At 36.1% G+C, this 20939-nt stretch overlaps 3 protein-coding genes, 1 long non-coding RNA gene and 2 pseudogenes across 4 annotated transcripts; 4 read left to right on the top strand and 2 right to left on the bottom strand.

Moving 5' to 3' along the window:
- Positions 1–725: 725 nt before the first annotated feature.
- On the bottom strand, positions 726–1402 carry LOC125210249 (putative pentatricopeptide repeat-containing protein At1g12700, mitochondrial). The gene is made up of 2 exons (XM_048109815.1): positions 888–1402; positions 726–780 (listed from the first exon to the last, which is right to left on the bottom strand). Exons 1-2 carry the CDS (start codon positions 1400–1402, stop codon positions 726–728), a joined length of 570 nt encoding a protein of 189 aa, XP_047965772.1.
- A 3088-nt stretch (positions 1403–4490) lies between these two features.
- LOC125210228 (mitochondrial inner membrane protein OXA1-like) lies at positions 4491–5436 on the top strand. Its single transcript, XM_048109798.1, has 3 exons — positions 4491–4978; positions 5118–5213; positions 5382–5436. Exons 1-3 carry the CDS (start codon positions 4491–4493, stop codon positions 5434–5436), a joined length of 639 nt encoding a protein of 212 aa, XP_047965755.1.
- A 4306-nt stretch (positions 5437–9742) lies between these two features.
- Positions 9743–10462, top strand: LOC125200740. Its single transcript, XR_007172750.1, has 3 exons — positions 9743–9949; positions 10135–10189; positions 10269–10462. It is a non-coding gene; the product is annotated as an uncharacterized LOC125200740 (long non-coding RNA).
- A 77-nt stretch (positions 10463–10539) lies between these two features.
- Positions 10540–12124, bottom strand: LOC125210048 (annotated as a pseudogene).
- A 2345-nt stretch (positions 12125–14469) lies between these two features.
- LOC125200734 (pentatricopeptide repeat-containing protein At1g62914, mitochondrial-like) lies at positions 14470–16941 on the top strand. The gene is given in 3 exon segments (XM_048098480.1): positions 14470–16452; positions 16455–16602; positions 16779–16941. Coding segments are annotated over 2 exon segments (2079 nt in total). The 5' UTR covers positions 14470–14493; the 3' UTR covers positions 16575–16602; positions 16779–16941.
- Positions 16942–19287: 2346 nt separating this feature from the next.
- On the top strand, positions 19288–20739 carry LOC125210012 (annotated as a pseudogene).
- Positions 20740–20939: the final 200 nt, after the last annotated feature.

The raw sequence follows: 20939 nt of genomic DNA, 5'->3' as shown, positions 1-20939 counted from the left end.
TAAAATGAGAAAAAAAACAATAAAAGAAAAAGTATATAGTCTAATAAAAATTAAAAAATCATGATTTTATATTCTATTTTTAAATAAATTAACTAGATTAATTTAAATTAACATTTTAAGATAGATCATACACATAAATTGTGACATTACGGAGATATGTAAGTAAAACAATTTATTATGTAAAATTCATATTATGCTATAAACTCAAGAAATTTATTCCGTAGCATATACTAGTATTATTCCTAAAATGAAAACAAAAATGCAAACTTGATAATGCACTTTTCCCAATATCTCGAAACAAACTTATCATAATTACGATTTATAATAGATTAGGGCCCTACACAGCTGTAAATTCAATTATCATAATTACTTTCTACTTATCTCCCTTTTCTCTTTCTTCTTCTTCTCCCTTTCTCCTTTCTTCTTCCGTAAAAAAAATTTAAAAGGTACTAGGACCGGCAAAGACACAGACAGCCATATGTGGTGGAAGACAGGAAGTACTAGGACCGGCACCGGCACCGGCCAAGCCCCCGCTGGAGCGGTGGCTTGGACTATGCCTAGGTCCGTCCCTGATCACAAGCATTCTAAAAATTGAACCCGACTTGAAGCACCAAGACACAAACCTTTGGCAGCATCAATCCTAGCCCTGCACTAGAAACAACAACTCCTCCATGGGAACAAACACAACCTGAACTAAAATAAGTAGTTTAAATACAAGTTTTAGATTAAAATCTCTTGAAATGCAACTTCTTGGATGCCTCAATATGAAACAGGAAATAACTGAAATTTAGAAAAGGCAAAAAACAAGTTCAAGAATTGTAATTATGCATAACGAAAGGTGATAATATCACTAACCTCCACTTGATAAGGACTCGGATACAAATTACTTGGGTGCAAGGTCCTTCATCAATTTGAGGAAAAAATCATCTCCATCTGGTATCGAGGAAGTTGCAGAATCGGCTGAGAATCCCATTTCCCGCATTTCTTCCATGAATGATCTTGCCATGTCAACCTCATTTCGCCTTAGCAGACTCCCGACGATGACATTGTATGTTACATGATCCGGTCCACACCCGCGACCCTCCATCTCTACCAGCAAACGTTTTACCTCCTCGAAAGACCCTTCTTGACAAAATGAACCAATGATCATAGTATATATCTGAACATTAGGTTGTACACCATTTGATTGAAGTTGATTGAAAAGAACTCTCGCAATGCCATGTTTTCCATTTTTGCATAATCCATTTATGAGAGCACCGTACGTGACTGCGTCCAGGGTAAATCCTTTATCTTCAATCAGGCGCAACAACGAAACAGCCTCATTAATCTCTCTATTCCTACACAGCCCATCCAACAACATAGTGTAAGTTTGCAAATCAGGACGCAGATGTTGGTCTTCCATATCCTCGAAAAGTTTACAACCCTCGGCAAATCTACTCATAATAAATAATCCGTGTATCATGGTATTATAAGTATGGTTATCTCGCACCAAGCCTTTATTAGGAATTTCAAGAAAAAGAAGCCAAGCTTCATCCACGCTTCCCTTTTTCAAATATCCATTCAATAAGCTGTTGTAGGTAACAATATCAAGGGTAAATCCTTTATGCTAAAGGCTATTTTTGAGCCAATGATGGGAGGAGGGGTGACTGTGCCTGGTCCCACAGTGGGATATGCTCAAGCATTTGCATTGGAGTTCATCAAAAATCTAGATATTTATAATATAAAATTATCAAATAGATGATTCTAGAATATGAAGTGAATCCTATAAATAGGGGAGAGTTGTGACATTTTGCAGGTGTTGAAAAGTTGAGAAGTCGAAGAAGTTGTGAAGTTGAAGTTTGAGAAATAAAGTGTTCTTAGTTTTCGCACATAACCTCTCGTAAATCATTTCCCATATATTCCACCCATCCTCCTCTCAAATATTTCCTCCAAACTAAATTACTCCTCCAACATAGATCCTATATATTTCCAACATCTGTCAGGATGCGGGCTCACGACCAACTCCAACATGCTCTAGTCGAAGAAATTTGGGAGTTGGCACGTAATACTTGAGGTTTTAATTTAGGAGTTCAAATTAACATAATTTTCAATATTTAATTTTTGGAATTTAATTTATTATTTTCACTTCAATTAATGTAGTTCTTTGAATTTAAATTTAATTAGTTTTATCGCGTAACTTAATTTGTAGATATTTTTAGTTGTATCTAAAAATGAGACTAGTTCGTGTTCGAAGTATGTGGTGAAATGAATTTTTTTTTATTTGACTGGCAGAAAAAAAATGAAATTATAGCTAAAATGAAATTCATTATAAAGCCCTGCATTGTGATGCCCTTAGGATAGTATTAAGAAAGAAAACATACTAATAAAAAAGAGATTACTATATTAAGAAAGAAGAAAAAAATTATAGGAGAATTTTTTAATGGGCTATGTTTTGTAAAACAATTTTAAAAATATAGTACGTACTATTTTCAGGCAATTTTGATTCATTGATGGGGTATTTGAATATAACAACAAATAAATCCTGAAAAAGAAATGAAATGGTTTGAAAAAATAAGTACCAAAAGAAACTAAGTCATTTACTAAAGGATGCTCACATCATTTACATTTCGCATACCAACACGAAAGCTATTTCCTCCACCACCTAAACTTGCGTCACTTCTCCTGATTTTCTCTCTTCCGATTCCAAAACCTAGTAAGATTTTTATTTTGAGTTTATGTTAAATGCATGCCGTTAATTGTGTAATGTAGATCATATAATATGCTTGAAAATGTTCATTTTTTCCGTTTAGTTTTAATTTTTCTCATTCTAAGGAGGAATTTTGTTGCGATCTGATGGCGAACTTCGAAATGTGTGAAAAACAAACAAATCGCCTCCATGCTTTGTTTGTGAAAGTTGAGCTGATGCACATTTTAGAATTTTCTGAAGTGTTACTGTGAAATGAAATGACTGATTTTGGATAATGCGTACGGTTGATAAACTCGTAGATTAACAAGTATTTTGGACGATTGAAAGTGCTTAATTGAGTATTTTGTAGCACATTACTCGAGTTTTCATCCATGATCCCTTACTTTAGTGTTTTGATAAGTTTGTCAAGTTTTTGTAGTCAAAACAGGTGGAAACGAACGAAATGGCAGACAAAAGATCAAGCCGGGCGTTTTACTAAACAAGCCGGGCGTTTTGCTTCTCAGGCCGGGCGTATTCACTGTCCCCGGGCGTTTTTCCTTCTGAAATCGCCCGGGTCGGGCGTTTTGTGGAAGGTCACGGTTAAGGAGAACGCCCGGTCGGGCGTTTTGTCACTTAAAATTGCCCGGCCGGGCGAATTGCTCGTAATTACTGATTTTCTTCTATTTTCGCCCCGGGTATAAATAGGACCTAGGGTTCGACTCCAGCATACTTTCCACACGCCCTAGAACCAGTTTCCACATTTGAGAGCAGATTGAAGCGACAAAGAGTCCGATTCATCAACAAGTTTGAAGACGAAGACGATTTGCCCATTCAATTCACCTTTGGGAGTATCTCTATTAGTTTTCCTATGTTCAATTCACTTTCTATAGATTTCTCTTGTGAATTTGCTTTGAATATGAGTAGCTAAATCATTTGTAGAGTTTTGGTGAAGATTACAATGAATACTTTTGATTAATTCAAGGACTTTTGATTACCTTTGCTCTTGTGATTTCTTTGTTTCGTTCTTGTGTCTTTTCAATTCAATTGCTTAGATACCAATTGGGTTTGTTGACCTAGTTTTGAGTAATCGAGAGATACCTAATTAGCATTGATAAAAGAATGATCAACACCTAGATAATTTGCATTCGAGAGAAGGAATTCTAGATGAGGGCTTGAGCTCTTTGTTTTAAGGAGTTAATTGTGACGTATTAGAAGGAGACTTCAATATTAGTGATTAATCAACTGGTTAAGTGCACTCGAGAGAGGGCTTAGTCTAGACTAGCGGCTTTTCTAGTAATCCTAGAGACTTCAAATGGGTAATCGAAGTTGTTGAGTTGTTCACATCGTGTTTGTTGTAGTTGGATCCAAGACTCTACCTCGTTCTCTTACTTGAAACTCGTCTTTTGTTGCGTGCTTTTGTCTTGTTATTTTTAATTGTTTTTCAAAATCAAAACCAACTTTTTTGGATTTTCTAGATAGGAGTCAAAATCGGTTCGTGGTACTTGAGTTGCACAATTTGTCTTCGTGGATACGATACTCTTACTTGTTTATTGCTACACTAGCCCCGTACACTTGCGGGTAATTCTCGTGTTTAAAATAATTCGAGTCAACGGTGTGTGGTGAAATTTTTAGTTTAGCATTATATGTAAATCGTAGATAATTTTGTGTTAGGCTTAGTGGAAATTGTTATTAATTGTGAAGAAAGGTTTGCTCTGTATGTTGTTAGTGGGATGTGTTTTTTAAGCTTATACTGTTACGTTGAAGTTGATTGAATCTATAATCAACTGTTTTCATCCGTTCCTTTTTGTTGTAGGACGCGGAAGCAATGGCCTACAGGCGTAGCATCATGGCTAGATCGAAGTTGTTCTACCAACAGCACCAGCGATTTTCGCCTTCACTGTCGCACATTAGTGGCAGCGACCGTGAGCAGTTGCCTGCGAAAACGAATCCTGAGATGCTCAGCAATTTTCTGATATCCAGAAACAACGCTGGCAATCTTCGACTCATGCGTTCTGAGGTTCCTACGGGCTATGGGCTGCTATCAGGAAATGTATCTCGAGTTATGCATTCTGAGGTTCCCACAGGCTATGGGCTGATTTTCCATAGAAATATGTCAAAGGTGCCTTCCGAGATTGAGGCCCCTGCTGAAGATTTGAATGGAGTGATCGGTGTGGTGGCTGATAAGGCAGTTGAGGCTGCTCCAGTCGTGAATGAAATGGCCACTGCAGCAGCAGGTTCAGTCAGTAACATAAACATATCAGTCAGTAACATGAACATAATTGAATACATGCACTCATTCACTGGTTTAGAATGGTGAGGATGTTTCTCCTAAGACAAAATCATCTGCTTTACATGAACCTAACCTCTTATTTTAAAGCTCAATGTTATACTAGTAAATTGTTGATTGGATTGAGTGTGATTGGTAAAGTCATCTCATTGGGATTTTTGTTAGGTGGGCATCAATTGCAGCTGTGACTCTTCTGCTGCGTATTTTGTTTGTTCCTATTCACTTATCTCGTATTCAATATCTTTCCCATCATGGACAAAGGTAACTTCTCTACCCGATTTCTATGTTGTGAATATGAATATCCTCAACATATGTATTTTACTATAATATACTTTCTAGATTATTATGCCAATAAATTGATGTTTTGGATATAGTATCTTGATGCAACTCATTGTCTCATGACCTCAATTGTTTCGTACCGTTTTGCAGTCGATACAACGAAGCACGTTCACTTAGGGAATCCATGCCTATCACCATCGTATGAGCTTTAGGCGTTTGCTCTGTATTTTACTGTTACTGTCGCAATTTGTTCATCCATCCTTCTACCATTGCCTTGAGGCGTTGATCTTGTAGCTAGCAACTCATAACCAGTTATTGTTTTTTGACAGAGGGATATTTTAGAAGACAAGGGTGCTCTTGAAAAAAATAAAGAGCATATTGAGAAATTTATGGATAGGTATCGTCTTTTCCTTCTTACAAACTATCTGTTACAAAATATTCTCATATCTCCTTTGTTTGCACAGCCCTTATCAAGTACTATCTCTTACTGATTTTTTCAATTTTGCTGATTTCATCAATTTTGCTGATTTCATGCTTTTATTACGGTGATTTTTTTCCATAATCTGCTGGACACTCATATATTTACATGGATTTCCATTTGACTAAATAAACACACACAGCATTGAACACCATTATATTCATTACATAGCTATTTTGTGCTTGCTTTAATCGTGGTGCTACTGTGTATTATTGAAATTGATATCCAAGAGAGAAGAGGAAGAAGACATTGTAGGAGAATTGTTTTCTTTGTCGTATTTCATCGTTTGGAGTGAGCCTCTTAATATAGAGGCTTACCCTAATTTACAAATGGTAATACTATCTCCTATTTTTGGTGGTATCAATCACACATTAATTACAAGATCAATCACTCACTAATTACATGATCCTTGCCTTACTTACATTATTTCTTTTCCATATTCTAACACTCCCCCTCAAGCTAAGTAACGGCATCTCCGATGCTTAGCTTGCCTAATACTTCTTCAAACACCTTTGAATGGACTGCTTTGGTCAGGATGTCTGCTAGTTGATCTTCTGAGCGGACAAAGGGCAACTCAATAATTCCTTTCTCAATCTTCTCCTTGATAAAGTGCCGATCAATCTCCACATGCTTCGTCCGGTCGTGTTGGACTGGGTTTTCTGCTATGTTGATTGCTGCCTTGTTGTCACAGAATAGTTGACTCTTCTGAGTAGGTGGAAAGCCAATTTCTGTAAGAAGTCTCCGTATCCATAGGATTTCGGTTATTCCACTCTTTGCTCCTCGGAATTCAGCTTCAGCACTAGAAAGTGCAACCACTTTTTGTTTTTTACTCCTCCAAGTGACAAGGTTGTCGCCCATGAACATGAAGTACCCAGCTGTTGACTTTCGATCGATAGGATTGCTTGCCCAGTCGGCATCGGTGTATCCGGACACTTCTAAATTCCCTCCACCTTTCAGTAGAATTCCGTAGCCAACTGTCCCCTTAAGATATCTTACTATCCTCATCGTAGCATTCATGTGCTCTTCCTGTGGGCTGTGCATGAACTGACTCACCACTCCGACTGCATATGCGATATCGGGCCTTGTATGGGCTAGGTAGATCAGTTTTCCAACCAAACGTTGGTATCGCTCTCTGTCCGCTGGTTTGGCTCCTTCTTCTATCTTCAAACCATGGTTCTGTACCATTGGTGTTTTTGCGGGCTTGCATTCCAGTAGTCCTGTCTCCGTTAGCAAGTCGAGGACGTACTTCTTCTGTCTCAAGAATATCCCACGTTTTGATCGCATGACTTCTATTCCCAGAAAGTACTTCAAATCTCCTAGATCTTTCATCTCAAATTCTTGGGAAAGATTTTCTCGCAGCTTCTTGATTTCAACTGAGTCATTTCCTGTGATTATCATATCATCCACATATATCAGAAGACAGGTTATGCTATCACCTTGTTGTTTGAGGAAGAGAGTATGGTCAGAGTTGCTCTGCCGGTATCCATACTTCTGCATCGCCTGGCTAAACCGTCCAAACCACACCCTGGGTGACTGTTTTAGACCGTAAAGTGTCTTCTTTAGGCGACATACTTCTCCTGGTCCAAATTCACCATTGTAGCCCGGAGGAACCTCTATGTATACCTCCTCCTCTTTCTTTAGTTCTCCATGTAGGAAGGCATTAGTGACGTCAAGCTGATGTAAAGGCCAATTCTGATTTGCTGCAACAGATAATAGAATTCTCACTGTGCTCATCTTGGCTACTGGTGAGAAGGTCTCGGCGTAATCCACCCCATAAGTCTGAGTATAGCCTTTTGCTACCAGTCTTGCCTTATATCTCTCAATCGATCCATCTGCCCGCCTTTTTATAGTAAAGATCCATCTGCATCCGACTGGCCGTTTTCCCTCTGGCAGTACACATTTCTCCCATGTCTTGTTTTTGAGGAGAGCATCCATCTCCTTCTTCATGGCTTCCCTCCAGTGTTTGTGCTTCATTGCTTCTTCTACTGAGTTTGGTATTTCATCCTCATACAAGGCAGCTTCAAATGCTCGTGCCATTTCAGTCATCTGTGCAGTCATGGAGCAGGCCATAGGGTAGCGAGCTTTTCTTCCCTTCCAATCTGGGGAGTATTTCTTTGGGGGCACTCCTCTATTGCATCGTGGAGGCAGGATAGGCTGTCCGGAGGTGTCTGACTCCTCTTGGATGGTTTCCCCTCTATGCTCAAGGTCAGTCTCAATAACAGGGAATTCACTAGGATCAGAATTCCTTACCTCAGGATAATCAGTCAGAGATATTGGGGCCTTGTCACTGAGCGCAGTGGTCTCTGCCGGTGTGTTTGAGGCCTGCTCGGTGGTAAAGCTAACCTTCTCTGTTAGATCCACTTCGGGAACAGGACTTGGTATAGGACTGATGATTAGGTTCTGGAACAAACTTAGCGGGTCAATCGAAGTTTCTTTTTGATTTCCCTCCCCCTGACTGCTAAGTTGGTGATAGAAGTACTCATTTTCAACGAAATCACAGTTCATTGTGATAAACATGCGTTTGGCTTTGGGGTCGTAGCATCGATAACCTTTTTGTTGTTGGGCATATCCTAGGAAAACGCCTTTTACGGCACAAGGGGAAAATTTGGATCTTTCGTGTTTTGGTATATGAATAAAGGTAGAGCATCCAAAAACTCTAGGCTCAAGAGTAAGTGGGAGAGGTATCTGTGTTTGGGTAGATAGGACTTGTATGGGGGATTTGTTTTCGAGGCCTTTAGTGGGTAGGCGATTCAGGGTATAGACAGAAGTGGCTAGGGCTTCAGGCCAAAAAGACTTTGGGACTTTGGATTCTATAAGATGGGCTCTGGTCATTTCAAGGAGTTTCCTATTCTTTCGTTCTGCTACCCCATTTTGTTCTGGTGTGTGAGGGCAAGTGGTTTGGTGTACAAGGCCATTTTTCGCAAAGAATTGTTGCATTTGGGTATTAACATACTCCCCCCCATTATCAGACCTAAGGATTTGTATGTTTTTCTTATACTGGGTTTGAACAAAGGTATAGAAAAGGACAAATTTATCAAATACTTCTGACTTAGATTTCATAAAATATATCCATGTCATGCGTGAAAAATCATCGATAAAAAGCACAAAATATTTAAGACCTTGACCTCCCGTAATAGGTGCTGGTCCCCACACATCAGAATGAATAAGGGAAAAAACTTGGTCCACACGGGTATTATTAGCTTTAAAAGAATGTCGATGACTCTTAGCCAAAAAACAAGTATCACAATCCATACGAGTAATTTTATCAAAACTAGGGAATAAAATTTTAAGATAACCTAGCGATGGGTGTCCTAATCGACGATGCCATAGCCAAGCCTGTCTGTCCGCGGATCCGTGAGTCAGCAACACAATACTCTGTTGAGCTACCTCATCCACATAGTAAAGACCACGTCGCTCAGTGCCACGCCCAACAATCGTCCCCGTCTGAGTATCCTGTAACATGCAAAAAGAAGGTTGCATTAGTAAGGTGCAATTCAGTTCTTTCGTGACATGACTAACAGAAAGTAACTTATGGGACAAGGTTGGGACATATAGGCAATTTGAGATTTTTAGAGCGGGTGAAATATTAATGGTTCCGGTTCCCTTGACAGTAAGCAATTCCCCATTGGCAGTCTGGACATATTTTTTATGAGGTTCGGACATCCCAGTAAAATCAGATTCATCAAATGACATAGTGTCAGTAGCCCCACAGTCAAAAATCCAGTCCTTATCCTTATATGAAGATTCAGACATACTACAGGCTGCAGATAAATTTTCTAGAACTTGAAACCTATTTTTGCAATCAATTTGAGGTTCAAATTCCAATTTTCTAGAGTCTGGGGGTCTTTTTCCAACAATATGAGAGTAAATGGGGTCAATATTTAATTTAGGAGTGTTTGAGGACTGCATAAAAAGAGAATGGGGTATATTTTCATATTCTACGGAACTGGAGGGACTGGAATATAATAAAGGTGGATGTGAGGGGTTTAATTTAAAATTAAACCCCCCATTACCTTTCCCGGATGTAGGTTTCTACTCTTGGTTGAAAGGTCGGGATTGGTATGGACGGTGATGAAATTATATTCTGAGTCCCTTTTTCTCAACCTGCTCTGGTACCATATTGAAATTGATATCCAAGAGAGAAGAGGAAGAAGACATTGCAGGAGAATTGTTTTCTTTGTCGTATTTCATCGTTTGGAGTGAGCCTCTTAATATAGAGGCTTACCCTAATTTACAAATGGTAATACTATCTCCTATTTTTGGTGGTATCAATCACACATTAATACAAGATCAATCACTCACTAATTACATGATCCTTGCCTTACTTACATTATTTCTTTTCCATATTCTAACATGTTTAAATCTCTTATTATCATAATCTATGTAATGATATATTTTGAAACAATCTCCATGATATTTTTGCAGGCTGTATACATTCCTTGGATCACCTCTAACCTCTTTTCAATAGCATACGGGGCTGGTGAGTTCTCCTTTTCTTCTTCTTTTTCATTTGAAAACATTGTACATGAATTCTGATCTATCTATAACGCTGCTTTCAGTTATGATTCATCCTCGAGTTCAGAAATTGTTGGGGATATCATTGGAGATACCACATTCCACTCGAAAATAGACATCATGAAGTTAGAGTGGCCAAAAATAGCAGTATTTTGAACTCGTTATTTCATGTCTTCAATCAATAACCAAACATGGTGATGTGGTATCACAAACTAACTAGGATTTAAGAGCGTTAGCTGCAGACATATTGCTCTTTTAGTGTTTCATCGATTTTGTCTAAATCGTCGGTGTTTAAATTTTAATTCATCTCTCACACTAATTAACAAAAACATAGAAAGAGCAAATGTTTTCACTCTCAGGATGAGTGAAGTCTCCAGCACAAAATGTGTGAGTCTTGATTGACACTTCAACCCAGCTATACGCAATCGTTTTTACAACACCCAAACCCCTCCTTTTTAATCCAATCCTCTCGGCATCTTCCCATCGACCTGAAGCAGCATATAAATGAGCAAGTTGGACATACACCGAGGAGTTCCATGGATCAATTAATAACAGCATCTCAGCAGCTTTTTCTCCCAATTTTATATTTCCATGAGTCTTGCTAGCACCAAGGAGAGATTTCCATATATTCGCATCTGGCTCAAAAGGCATGCTTTTTATTAGGTCGTGAGCTTCGTCTAGGCGCCCAGCTCGACCTAGAAGATCAATCAAACAGGAATAGTGCATTATATCTGACACTATGCCGTGATCTTCAGTCATGGAATAGAAGTAATGTTTTCCTTTTTCTACGAAGCCACAATGACTACAAGCCATTAAAACGCCTATCCATTAATCCATTCTGTGCATATCCAGACAAAATTGTGTACCACGAGATTTCATCCTTGATAGGCATTTGATCAAAAACTCTCTTGGCCTTGTCCATTAACCCATTTTTCACATAACCAGACATCATTGTGTTCCACGAGATATCATCCTTATTAGGCATTTGATCAAAAACTCTCTTGGCCTCATCCATCAACCCATTTTTCGCATAACCAGACATCAATGTGGTCCATGACACAACATTCTTGACTGGCATTTGATCAAAAACTCTCATAGCCTCGTCCATTAATCCATTTTTCGCATAACCAGACATCAATGTGGTCCACGAGACATCATTCTTGACCGGCATTTGATCAAAAACCCTTTTAGCCTCGTCCATAGACCCATTTTGCATATTCCTAGACACCATCGTGTTCCACGAGACAACATCTTTGACCGGCATTTGATCAAAAATTTTCCTAGCCTTGTCGATTAACCCATTTTCCACATGCCCAGACACCATAGTGTTCCAAGAGACAACATTCTTAACAGGCATTTCATCAAAAACCTTTTTTGCCTCATCCATAGACGCATTTTGCACATTCCCAAACACCATCACGTTCCATGAGACAACATTCTTAACCGGCATTTGATCAAAAATTCTCCTAGCATCGTCCATTAACCCATTCTGCACATATCCAGATATTATCGTGTTCCACGAGACTACATCTTTTACCGGCATTCGGTCAAAAACTCTTTTTGCCTCATCCATTGACCCATTTTTCACATAACCAGACAACATTGTGTTCCACGATATAACATCCTTGATAGGCATTTGATCAAACTGCTGCTGGGAAGCTCTGAGATTGTTGTTCTTAATATATCCCTTGATCATTATATTTCGAGTAACCAAATTCTTCACAGGCATTTCACCGAACAGTTGATGGGCCAGTTTAACATTGCCACTGGAAAAGCAGCCAGATATCATAGTGCCGTAAGTGACCTCAGATTTGAGAGGCATGGAGTTGAATAAACGCAACGCAGCGTCACATCGGCCATTACGCAGATGGTTTCTGATAGCAATCGTGCATTTAACCATGTCTGAGTCTGTAAATTTGTTGATTTTCGCATTATTAGTTGTTGATCTGTTCCAAGTCGAGCGTTCGACGGTGGTGTGGAAATATCTGAAACGCATAGCAACGAATCAAGCCAAAATTCTGCTTTTCGGAAGAAATTTGAAATGAGATATTGGGTTCGGCAGTTGAAATGGAACTGAACGAATTTAATTTAGTTCATTCTAACTCACACACTCGCTGAAATCGACCCAGTAATTGGATAAGAAATCACTAAAAAATATATTGATATTTTATTTTCGATATATATCGATATTTAACGATATATCGAATTTCGGTACGATATATCAAAATATCGATACGATAACGATATGAAATTATTTCATATCGAAACTTTCGATACGATAACGATATGAAATTCTTTCATATCGATATTTTCGATACGATACACGATACAACGTTTTTTATACGATATATCGTATCGACCCACCCCTAGTATTCATATCGTTGTACATCAAAATTAACTCAAACTAGAATCACAATATTCTTCCAACTATATACTGTCATGTGACACTTATAAGCAATAAAACAACTTTATTAAGCAACAAAATTAGTAAATGACATTGAAGGATTTTCGTGAATTGAAATAAAAGAGTATTATGTTGCATTAAATATAGTTTATTTTGCATTGTAGACTAAAATGCAAAATAAACTGCATTGAATGCAATATAAATAGTCTTTTGTGCAATTCGCAGAAATCTGTCAACGCCATCCATTAATTTTGTTGCTTAATAACCTAGTTTTTGTTGCTTATAAGTGACATGTGGCAGCATATGATACGAGAATATCTCTATGAATTTCTCATATCTCTATTATTTAGTTTAGTATTTATTTAGTATATCTTTCCCATATTTTCCCATATACGCCGGAATCTTGTTAAGAGGTGGACTAGGTAGTCGCGGGAGCTTTGCCTGTCGATCAAACCAAGATTAATACCGAATTGAAATAAACGGTAAAAATAAGATAAAGGTAATTGTATTTCTTGATTGAATAATGAGAATAGCCCTATTTATAATAGGGATACTAACTTAATGAGCAAGATTAAAGATCCTAAGAGATATATGGGAAAGATATGCTAAAAAAATACTACTAAACTAAATAATAGAGATATGGAATATTCGTAGAGATATTCTCGTATCAGCATATGATTGGAATGATGTTGTGATTAAAAGAACACTAGTGCCGCTTTGTATTCATGATCTCATTTTCTTCATATTTGTCCATAAATCTTGAATATATTATTAGATCATATATTTTTCCATATATTTTGCTAATATTCAAATTAAATTTTTTAAATAGTACTAGAATTAAACATTTTTAATAACTACGAATTACAGTACTAGGAGTATAATTTATAGTTTAGGAAAAGAGATAATGGGAGTGAATTTACCAACCCGACTCAAATGAACATGTCTCGGTAGTTTGATAACTTCAGATATGTACAACACAAATTCAATCAGCAAATAAAATTAACAAATGTTTAAATGTGAATGTAGAGAGAATCATAATTACTATCTCTTAGTATTTGAAATTTTTTATCAATCATAATTAAAACATATCTGATTAAAACTAATGTGAATGTTTTTTTAATAAAACTAGAATAGCCTTTTAGGTGAAATTAAAGATTAACTATCTATTGTAACAGAACCAACTCATATGTTTATTCAAAATCTTTGGACAATTGTATCTCTTCTCATAACCAAACCATTATAGGACTCACATAGATTATTTATCAACATATTTTATTAGAATTGAGGCGCTAACCCATGAATAGGACTTATAAGTATCTCTTTTCATATGACTAAAATTGTTACTCATATTATTTAATGTCAATATTGATTCTAATTTTATTTTAATTAATTAAAAATTAAAAATTAATATTTTAAAAATATATTAATATGTGCATAACACAGACGTGATACTAGTTTATATTAAAACTCCACATTATTTAAGGACGAGTGGAGTGTATGATTATTCATGATAAAATCATGAGATTTAACTGTACATAGTGAAAATAATACTATACATATTTGATCATAAGATATAGTCTTATTAACTTAACGAGCCTTATAAAGAAAATAAAAAATACTTAAAGAGCCTTATAATATTTATACTTAAAGAGCCTTATAATATATGATTGGTTAGCAAAAGATGTTGAACAAATCAAAACACAAGATTACATTTACAGTTTCAAAGCTTGTTTTTAGGTATACCTTCCATGTGTATTTATTTCATTAAACCTTTCATATAAAATTTAACTGCGAAAACTCTCTTTGCCAATTGTTTCCCTTTTCCTCACTTCCAAATTTCAATCTCACCTGCTGATTTAGGGAAGATGAGCAGAAGGGCTGCTGTTTCTGCAATCAATCTCATTCATGGAAGAGGATTTCTCAATCATAAATCGGGTATTCTCTCTCCTCCATTCTCTCTCTTCTCTTCCAAGGCTTTTCAACCTAAGCGGCGGCGCCCAATAGATTTCAGTAGTGTTAAAGAATTAGATGATGCTATTAAATTGTTTGGAAAAATGAAGAGTATGCGGCCTGAGCCTTCTATTCTAGTGTACAACAATCTGATGAGTGTTTGTGTTAAGATTGAGCAGCATTCTTTTGCACTTAATGTGTTCGGTGAAATGCTTCAGATGGGTGTCCCTGTTAATATTTACACTATGAGTATTGCAATTAACTGTTGCTGTCACTTGAAAGATATAAACTCTGGTTTTGCTGTAATGGCCTTCTTTTTTAAGAGTGGTTTCGAACCAGATGCTGTGACAATCAGCCACCTCATTAAAGGGTTGTTTTTAGAGGGTAAAGAGGCAGAAGCTGTGAAATTATTCCAAAAGGTTCTGGATTTAAAACTTTGCGAGCCTGATCAGGTTATGATTCTGCACTTGATAGATGGGTTATGCAAAACTGGACAGGTCATTGCAGCTTATGATTGGGTTTGTAGATTGGAAAGTTGTGGGTGGAGACCCAACATTAAGGCTTATAACGCATTAATTGATGGGTTCTGCAAGGGTGGAAATATGGATGACGCTTTGCGTCTTCTGACCGAGATGATCAGTAAAGGTAGTTTACCTGATGTTGTCACATATAATACCATGATTAAGGGACTGTGTGACAATGGTAGGCATACATGTGCTATAGAGTTGTTGTATGAAATGATCAATTCCAAGATATCTTTTGATGTGTTTACTTTCAATATATTGATTGATGCATATTGCAAGGAAGGGAAGATGGAAGAGGCTACAAATATGCTGGATATTATGACACAACAAAACATTTGTCCCAATGTGGTCACATACAATACACTTATTGATGGATTTTGTATGATAGGTGAAATAGATAGAGCAAAACAGTTGCTTGATTCCATGGTAGAGATGGGCTTAAAGCCTAATATTGTATGCTATAACATCTTGTTAAATGGATATTGCAAGAATGGAAGCGTGGAAGACTCTTGGCTTCTTTTTCTTGAAATTCCCGATAAAGGCTTGGTGCATGATACACTTACTTATAGCACCATGATACATGGATTATTTAGTAAAAATAGATTTGTTGAGGGCTGGAAACTTTTCGAGGATATGGAAGCCCAACAAGTATGTTGTCCTGACTTGCATACTTATAGTATATTGTTGGATGGGCTGTGTAATAATGGGGAGATTGATGAGGCTCTTTTGTTGCTGCGCAAGATTGAAGATAAAGGATTTACCCCTGATATTGTTACCTACAACAGCTTATTGAATGGATATTTAAAAAAGGGAAGCGTGGATGAAGCTTGGCTTCTTTTTCTTGAAATTCCAAATAAAGGATTGGTGCGAAATAACCATACTTATAATACCATGATACACGGATTATTTAGTATGAGTAGATTTGCCGAGGGCTGTAAACTTTTCGAGGTTATGGAAGACCAACAACTGCGTCCTGATTTGCACACTTACACTATATTGTTGGATGGGCTGTGTAGGAATAGAGAGATTAATGAGGCTGTTTCGTTGTTGCGCCTGATTGAAGATAAAGGATTTACCCCGAACAAAGTCACGTATGGTGCTCTCATAAATGGATTATGCAAAACTGGAAAACATGGCATTGCGAGACATCTTTTCAATCAACTTCCTTCAAATGGTGTACAACCTAATTTTCAGATATATACTACGATCATTGGTTCATTATGTCAAGAAGGGTCTTTTGAGGAGGTAAAACGTTTGCTGGTAGAGATGGAGGATCGCGGCTGTGGACCTGATCAAGTAACATACAATGTCATCATCGGGAGTCTGCTAAAGCAAAATGAGGTTTACAAGGCGCAAAATCATTCATGGAAGAAATGCGTGAAAAGGGATTCTCAGCCGATTCTGCAACTTCCTCGATGCCAGATGGAGATGATTTTTTCCTCAAATTGATGAAGGATCTTGGGCCCAAGTAATTTGTATCCGAGTCCTTATCAAGTGGAGGTTAGTGATATTATCACCATTCTTTATGCATACTAATACTGCACGATCTCGAACTTATATTATGCCATTCAGTTGTCTTTTTCAAGAGAGTTTAATCTGAAAATTATATATTGAAACTGCTGATTATAGTTCATGTTATGTTTGTTTCTACGCATGCTTCATTGTTTCTAGTGCAGGGCGAGGATTGATGCAGCCTAAGAGGTTTATGTCTCGGAGCTTCAAGCCGAATTCAATTCCTTAATGCTTCTGCGTGAATGTGATGCAATCGAACATGCGAGTATTATCAGAGTATATTTGTTTTCAAAACTTGTTATATTTGGATGAGCTAAACGGTTAGTTGTTGAGGATTCTATTTGCATTTCTGTATTTTGGTTAATGAGAATTCATATTCGTTTTGTGCTTTTACTTGACTCTCTGGTTCTGTCTAACCATTCCGGCTAAGAGAAAAAATGGGTTAGGTCAAGCATGTTCCAATATCGTCCAACAAATAGTATATACTAATATAAATTCTTATACATAGTGTAATAGTAGTAACTGTTTTTAGTTTATAATATTTAATTAGTTTTTAAAATACATAAGAAATTAAAAAGTGCAATAAAAGAACTACTCCCTCCGTCCCGCTTAAGATCCATGTTTTCCTTTTTAGATTGTCCCAACTAAGATGACACATTTCCTGTTAAGGGTTAAGTTCCCTTAACACGATAAAAGGCAGTCGCCGGAGCTTTGCCGGTCGATCAAACCAAGATTACTTTGCAGAAAATGAAATAGCGTAAAAGATAAATAAAATACTTTGATATTTCTTCATTGAATAACGAGAATAACAATAGCCCTATTTATAATAGGGATACTAACTTAATGAGCAAGACAAAAGATCCTAAGAGATATATAGGAAAATATAGGAAAGATATGCTAAATAAATATTAAACTAAATAATAGAGATATGAGATATTCGTAGAGATATTCTCGTATTATTTCCTTTTTTGGTAACTCTCTCTCTCCAATTAATACATCCAACCACATTTTCTCACTCCTATTAAAATATTCATCTTTCTTTATCTCTCTACTTTAATACCTACATCCACCTTCTCTCTCTCCAATTAAACACTTTAACCAATAACTCCTAAAATCTCATGCCGGCTAAGCAATGTGTCATCTTAGCCGGGACGGAGGGAGTAATTTTATGTGTAGTCCAGCTCAATTTCACTTATGAAATGGGCCTAGGTTGAGCTAGGTCTAGGTTTATTGATTGATATTCAAACCAATCCAACCTGCTTCGTTCGTTGGCTTGATCAAGCCGATCCTCAAATTATTGGCTCAAGGTAAGCCTGTATCGGGCCGGGCTGACTCAACCCAATTGACACTTCTAAAATTGGATAACTTAATTATCCGTTGGACTAGCCAAAGTGTAAGGTGGATATTCTATATTGCTACTTTATTCATAAATGTATAATGAAAAATTGTTAACTAGCTAAAGTGTACTTTCAGTATTCTATGTTGCTACTTTCTTCACAAATGTATTGTGAAAAATTGTTAACTAACTAAAGTGTACGTTAATGTATTCTATATTGCTACTTTATCCACGAATGTATGATGAAAAATTATTAACTTTTACATATAACCAAATTATATAGTATCTATAATTGAATTTCAATATGAAAGTAAAATTTGAACTTCAGATACACACCACATAATTTTCGTCAACCAACTACTCATGTATACATGTGAAGTAACTGATTGAATTATTAAGATAATGATAATTATGATATTAGTACACTTTTATATTAAAATAATATTTTTCCAAATAATAAAATTCGAGATTGGTCATATAGATCAAGCATCAATAACTTTGATTGTCCATCATTTTTAGTAGAAGGTTTTAAACTTGATTATCCATCATTTTACATACATATTTTTACATACATATTTTTATGGGATGAAGGAAATATATAACAAGAGTTGTTATAACTATTCACAACTTATTTTCAACAATTTAAAGGATTAATAATAAATACCAAATGAGTATTTATAATTTATACAATTTATACACTATATTTATACAATATATAAAAGAGGAGTTTGAGAATATTCACAAGACTGCCATTATGAAATTTTTGTAACATTAATGAAAAAAAATACGGCTTTGATTAATTTAATTTGACATACGTGTGAAGCTATACAATATATAAAAGGGGAGTTTTGAGAATATTCACAAGATTGCCATTATGAAATTTTTGTGATTATTACCAAATAATGATAGTGACTGAGTTGTATTATTTGTGAGTTTATTCAATTTGTTACAGTATTATTTTGTATAAAACTAAATTATTGTTGTATAAACATATATTTATGTTATTTTTATGCCATATAGATATTACTTAATTTTTTAAATATTTAAATTAATATAAAAATAAATTAATGTTCATGCAAATAATATAAATAAAAGATCATTTTTAAGTAAGTTGTGAATTAATTGAATGAAATGAGAATTACGAATCACAAACCACAAACTTTTATTAGACAATTAAAATTATAAAAGTAAATAAATATTGAAGTATATCACCTTTCATTGAAACATTTTTACATTTCTATAACAGATAGAGTATCATATTATTAATAACATATACACTTAAATACTAAAACACCATTAATAGGAATTACGGTCCTACTTCTAATCACAATGTAACCATGAAAAAGTTTTACATATATAAAAGAGATATCTCATTCATGGAAGAGGATTTCTCAATAAATCGGGTATTCTCTCTCTTCTCTTCCAAGGCTTTTCAACCTAAGCTGCGCACAATAGATTTCAGTACTTAGATGATGCTGTTAAATTGTTCGGAGAAATGAAGAGCTTTCTATTCGAGTGTGGAACCAATTTATGAGTGTTTGTGTAAAGATTGAGCAGTATTCTTTTGCCCTTAATGTGTTCGATGAAATGCTTCGGATGGGATTCCCTGTTAATTGTTACACTATGAGTATTGCAATTAACTGTTGCTGTCACTTGAAAGATATAAAGTCTTGTTTTGCTATAATGGCCAGCTTCTTTTTTAAGAATGGTTTCGAACCAAATGCTGCGACAATCAGCCCTCTCATTAAAGGATTGTTTTTAGAGGGTAAGGAGGCTGACGTTGTGAAATTATACCAAAAGGTTCCGGGTTTAAATGCTTGCGAACCTAATTGTGTGTTATGATTCTGCACTTGATTGATGGGTTATGCAACGCTTTGAAACTTCTGCCCGAGATGATCAGCAAGGGTATTTTACCTAATGTTGTCACATATACTACCATGATTAAGGGACTATGTGATAATGGTAGGCATACCGATGTTGGAGACTTATTGAATGAAATGGCCAATTCGAAGATATCTTTGGATGTGCATACTTTCAATATATTGATCGATGCATATTGTAAGGAAGGGAAGATGGAAGAGGCTACAAATGTATTGGAAATTATGACGCAACAAAACATTTCTCCCAATGTCGTCACATATAATACACTTATTGATGGATTTTGTATGAAAGGTGAAATAGATAGAGCAAAACAGTTTCTTGATTCCATGGTAGAGATGGGCTTAAAGCCTGACATCGTTAGTTATAGCATCTTATTAAATGGATATTGCAAGAAGGGATGCGTTGATGATGCTTGGCTTCTTTTTCTTGAAATTCCTAGTAAAGGTTTGGTGCATAATACGCATACTTATACCACCATGATACATGGATCATTTAGTAAAAATAGATTTGCTCAGGGCCTGAAACTTTTCAAGGATATGGAAGCCCAACAAGTATGTTGTCCTGACTTGCATACTTACACTACATTGTTGGATGTGCTGTGTAGGAATAGGCAGATTAATGAGGCTGTTCCATTGTTGCGCCTGATTGAATACTGCTCAATCTTCACACAAACACTCATAAGGTTGTTGTACACTCGAATAGAAGGCTCAGGCCGCATACTCTTCATTTTTCCATACAATTTAATAGCATCATCTAATTCTTTAACATTACTAAAATCTATTGTGCGCAGCTTAGGTTGAAAAGCCTTGGAAGAGAAGAGAGAGAATACCCGATTTATGATTGAGAAATCCTCTTCCATGAATGAGATTGATTGCAGATACAACAGCCCTTCCGCTCATCTTCCTTAATCGGCGGGTGAGAATGAGAGTGAGGAAATGGAATCAATTGGGAAAGACACTGTTTGCATTTAAAAAAACAAATTTATGTTATTATTACAATTATTTTCTTAGAAATATCAATTGCAAAAAAAAAATTTAACATATAAATATACCACCTCCGTCTTTTGAAAATACTCACGTCCACGTTAAATGTCTCGTATTTAATCGGT

The sequence above is a fragment of the Salvia hispanica genome, chromosome 1 (assembly GCF_023119035.1).
Source record: "Salvia hispanica cultivar TCC Black 2014 chromosome 1, UniMelb_Shisp_WGS_1.0, whole genome shotgun sequence".
Classification (NCBI taxonomy): Eukaryota; Viridiplantae; Streptophyta; class Magnoliopsida; order Lamiales; family Lamiaceae; genus Salvia; species Salvia hispanica.
The sequence above is the reverse complement of the archived record's forward strand: the minus strand, read 5'-3'. Positions and strand labels throughout refer to the sequence as shown.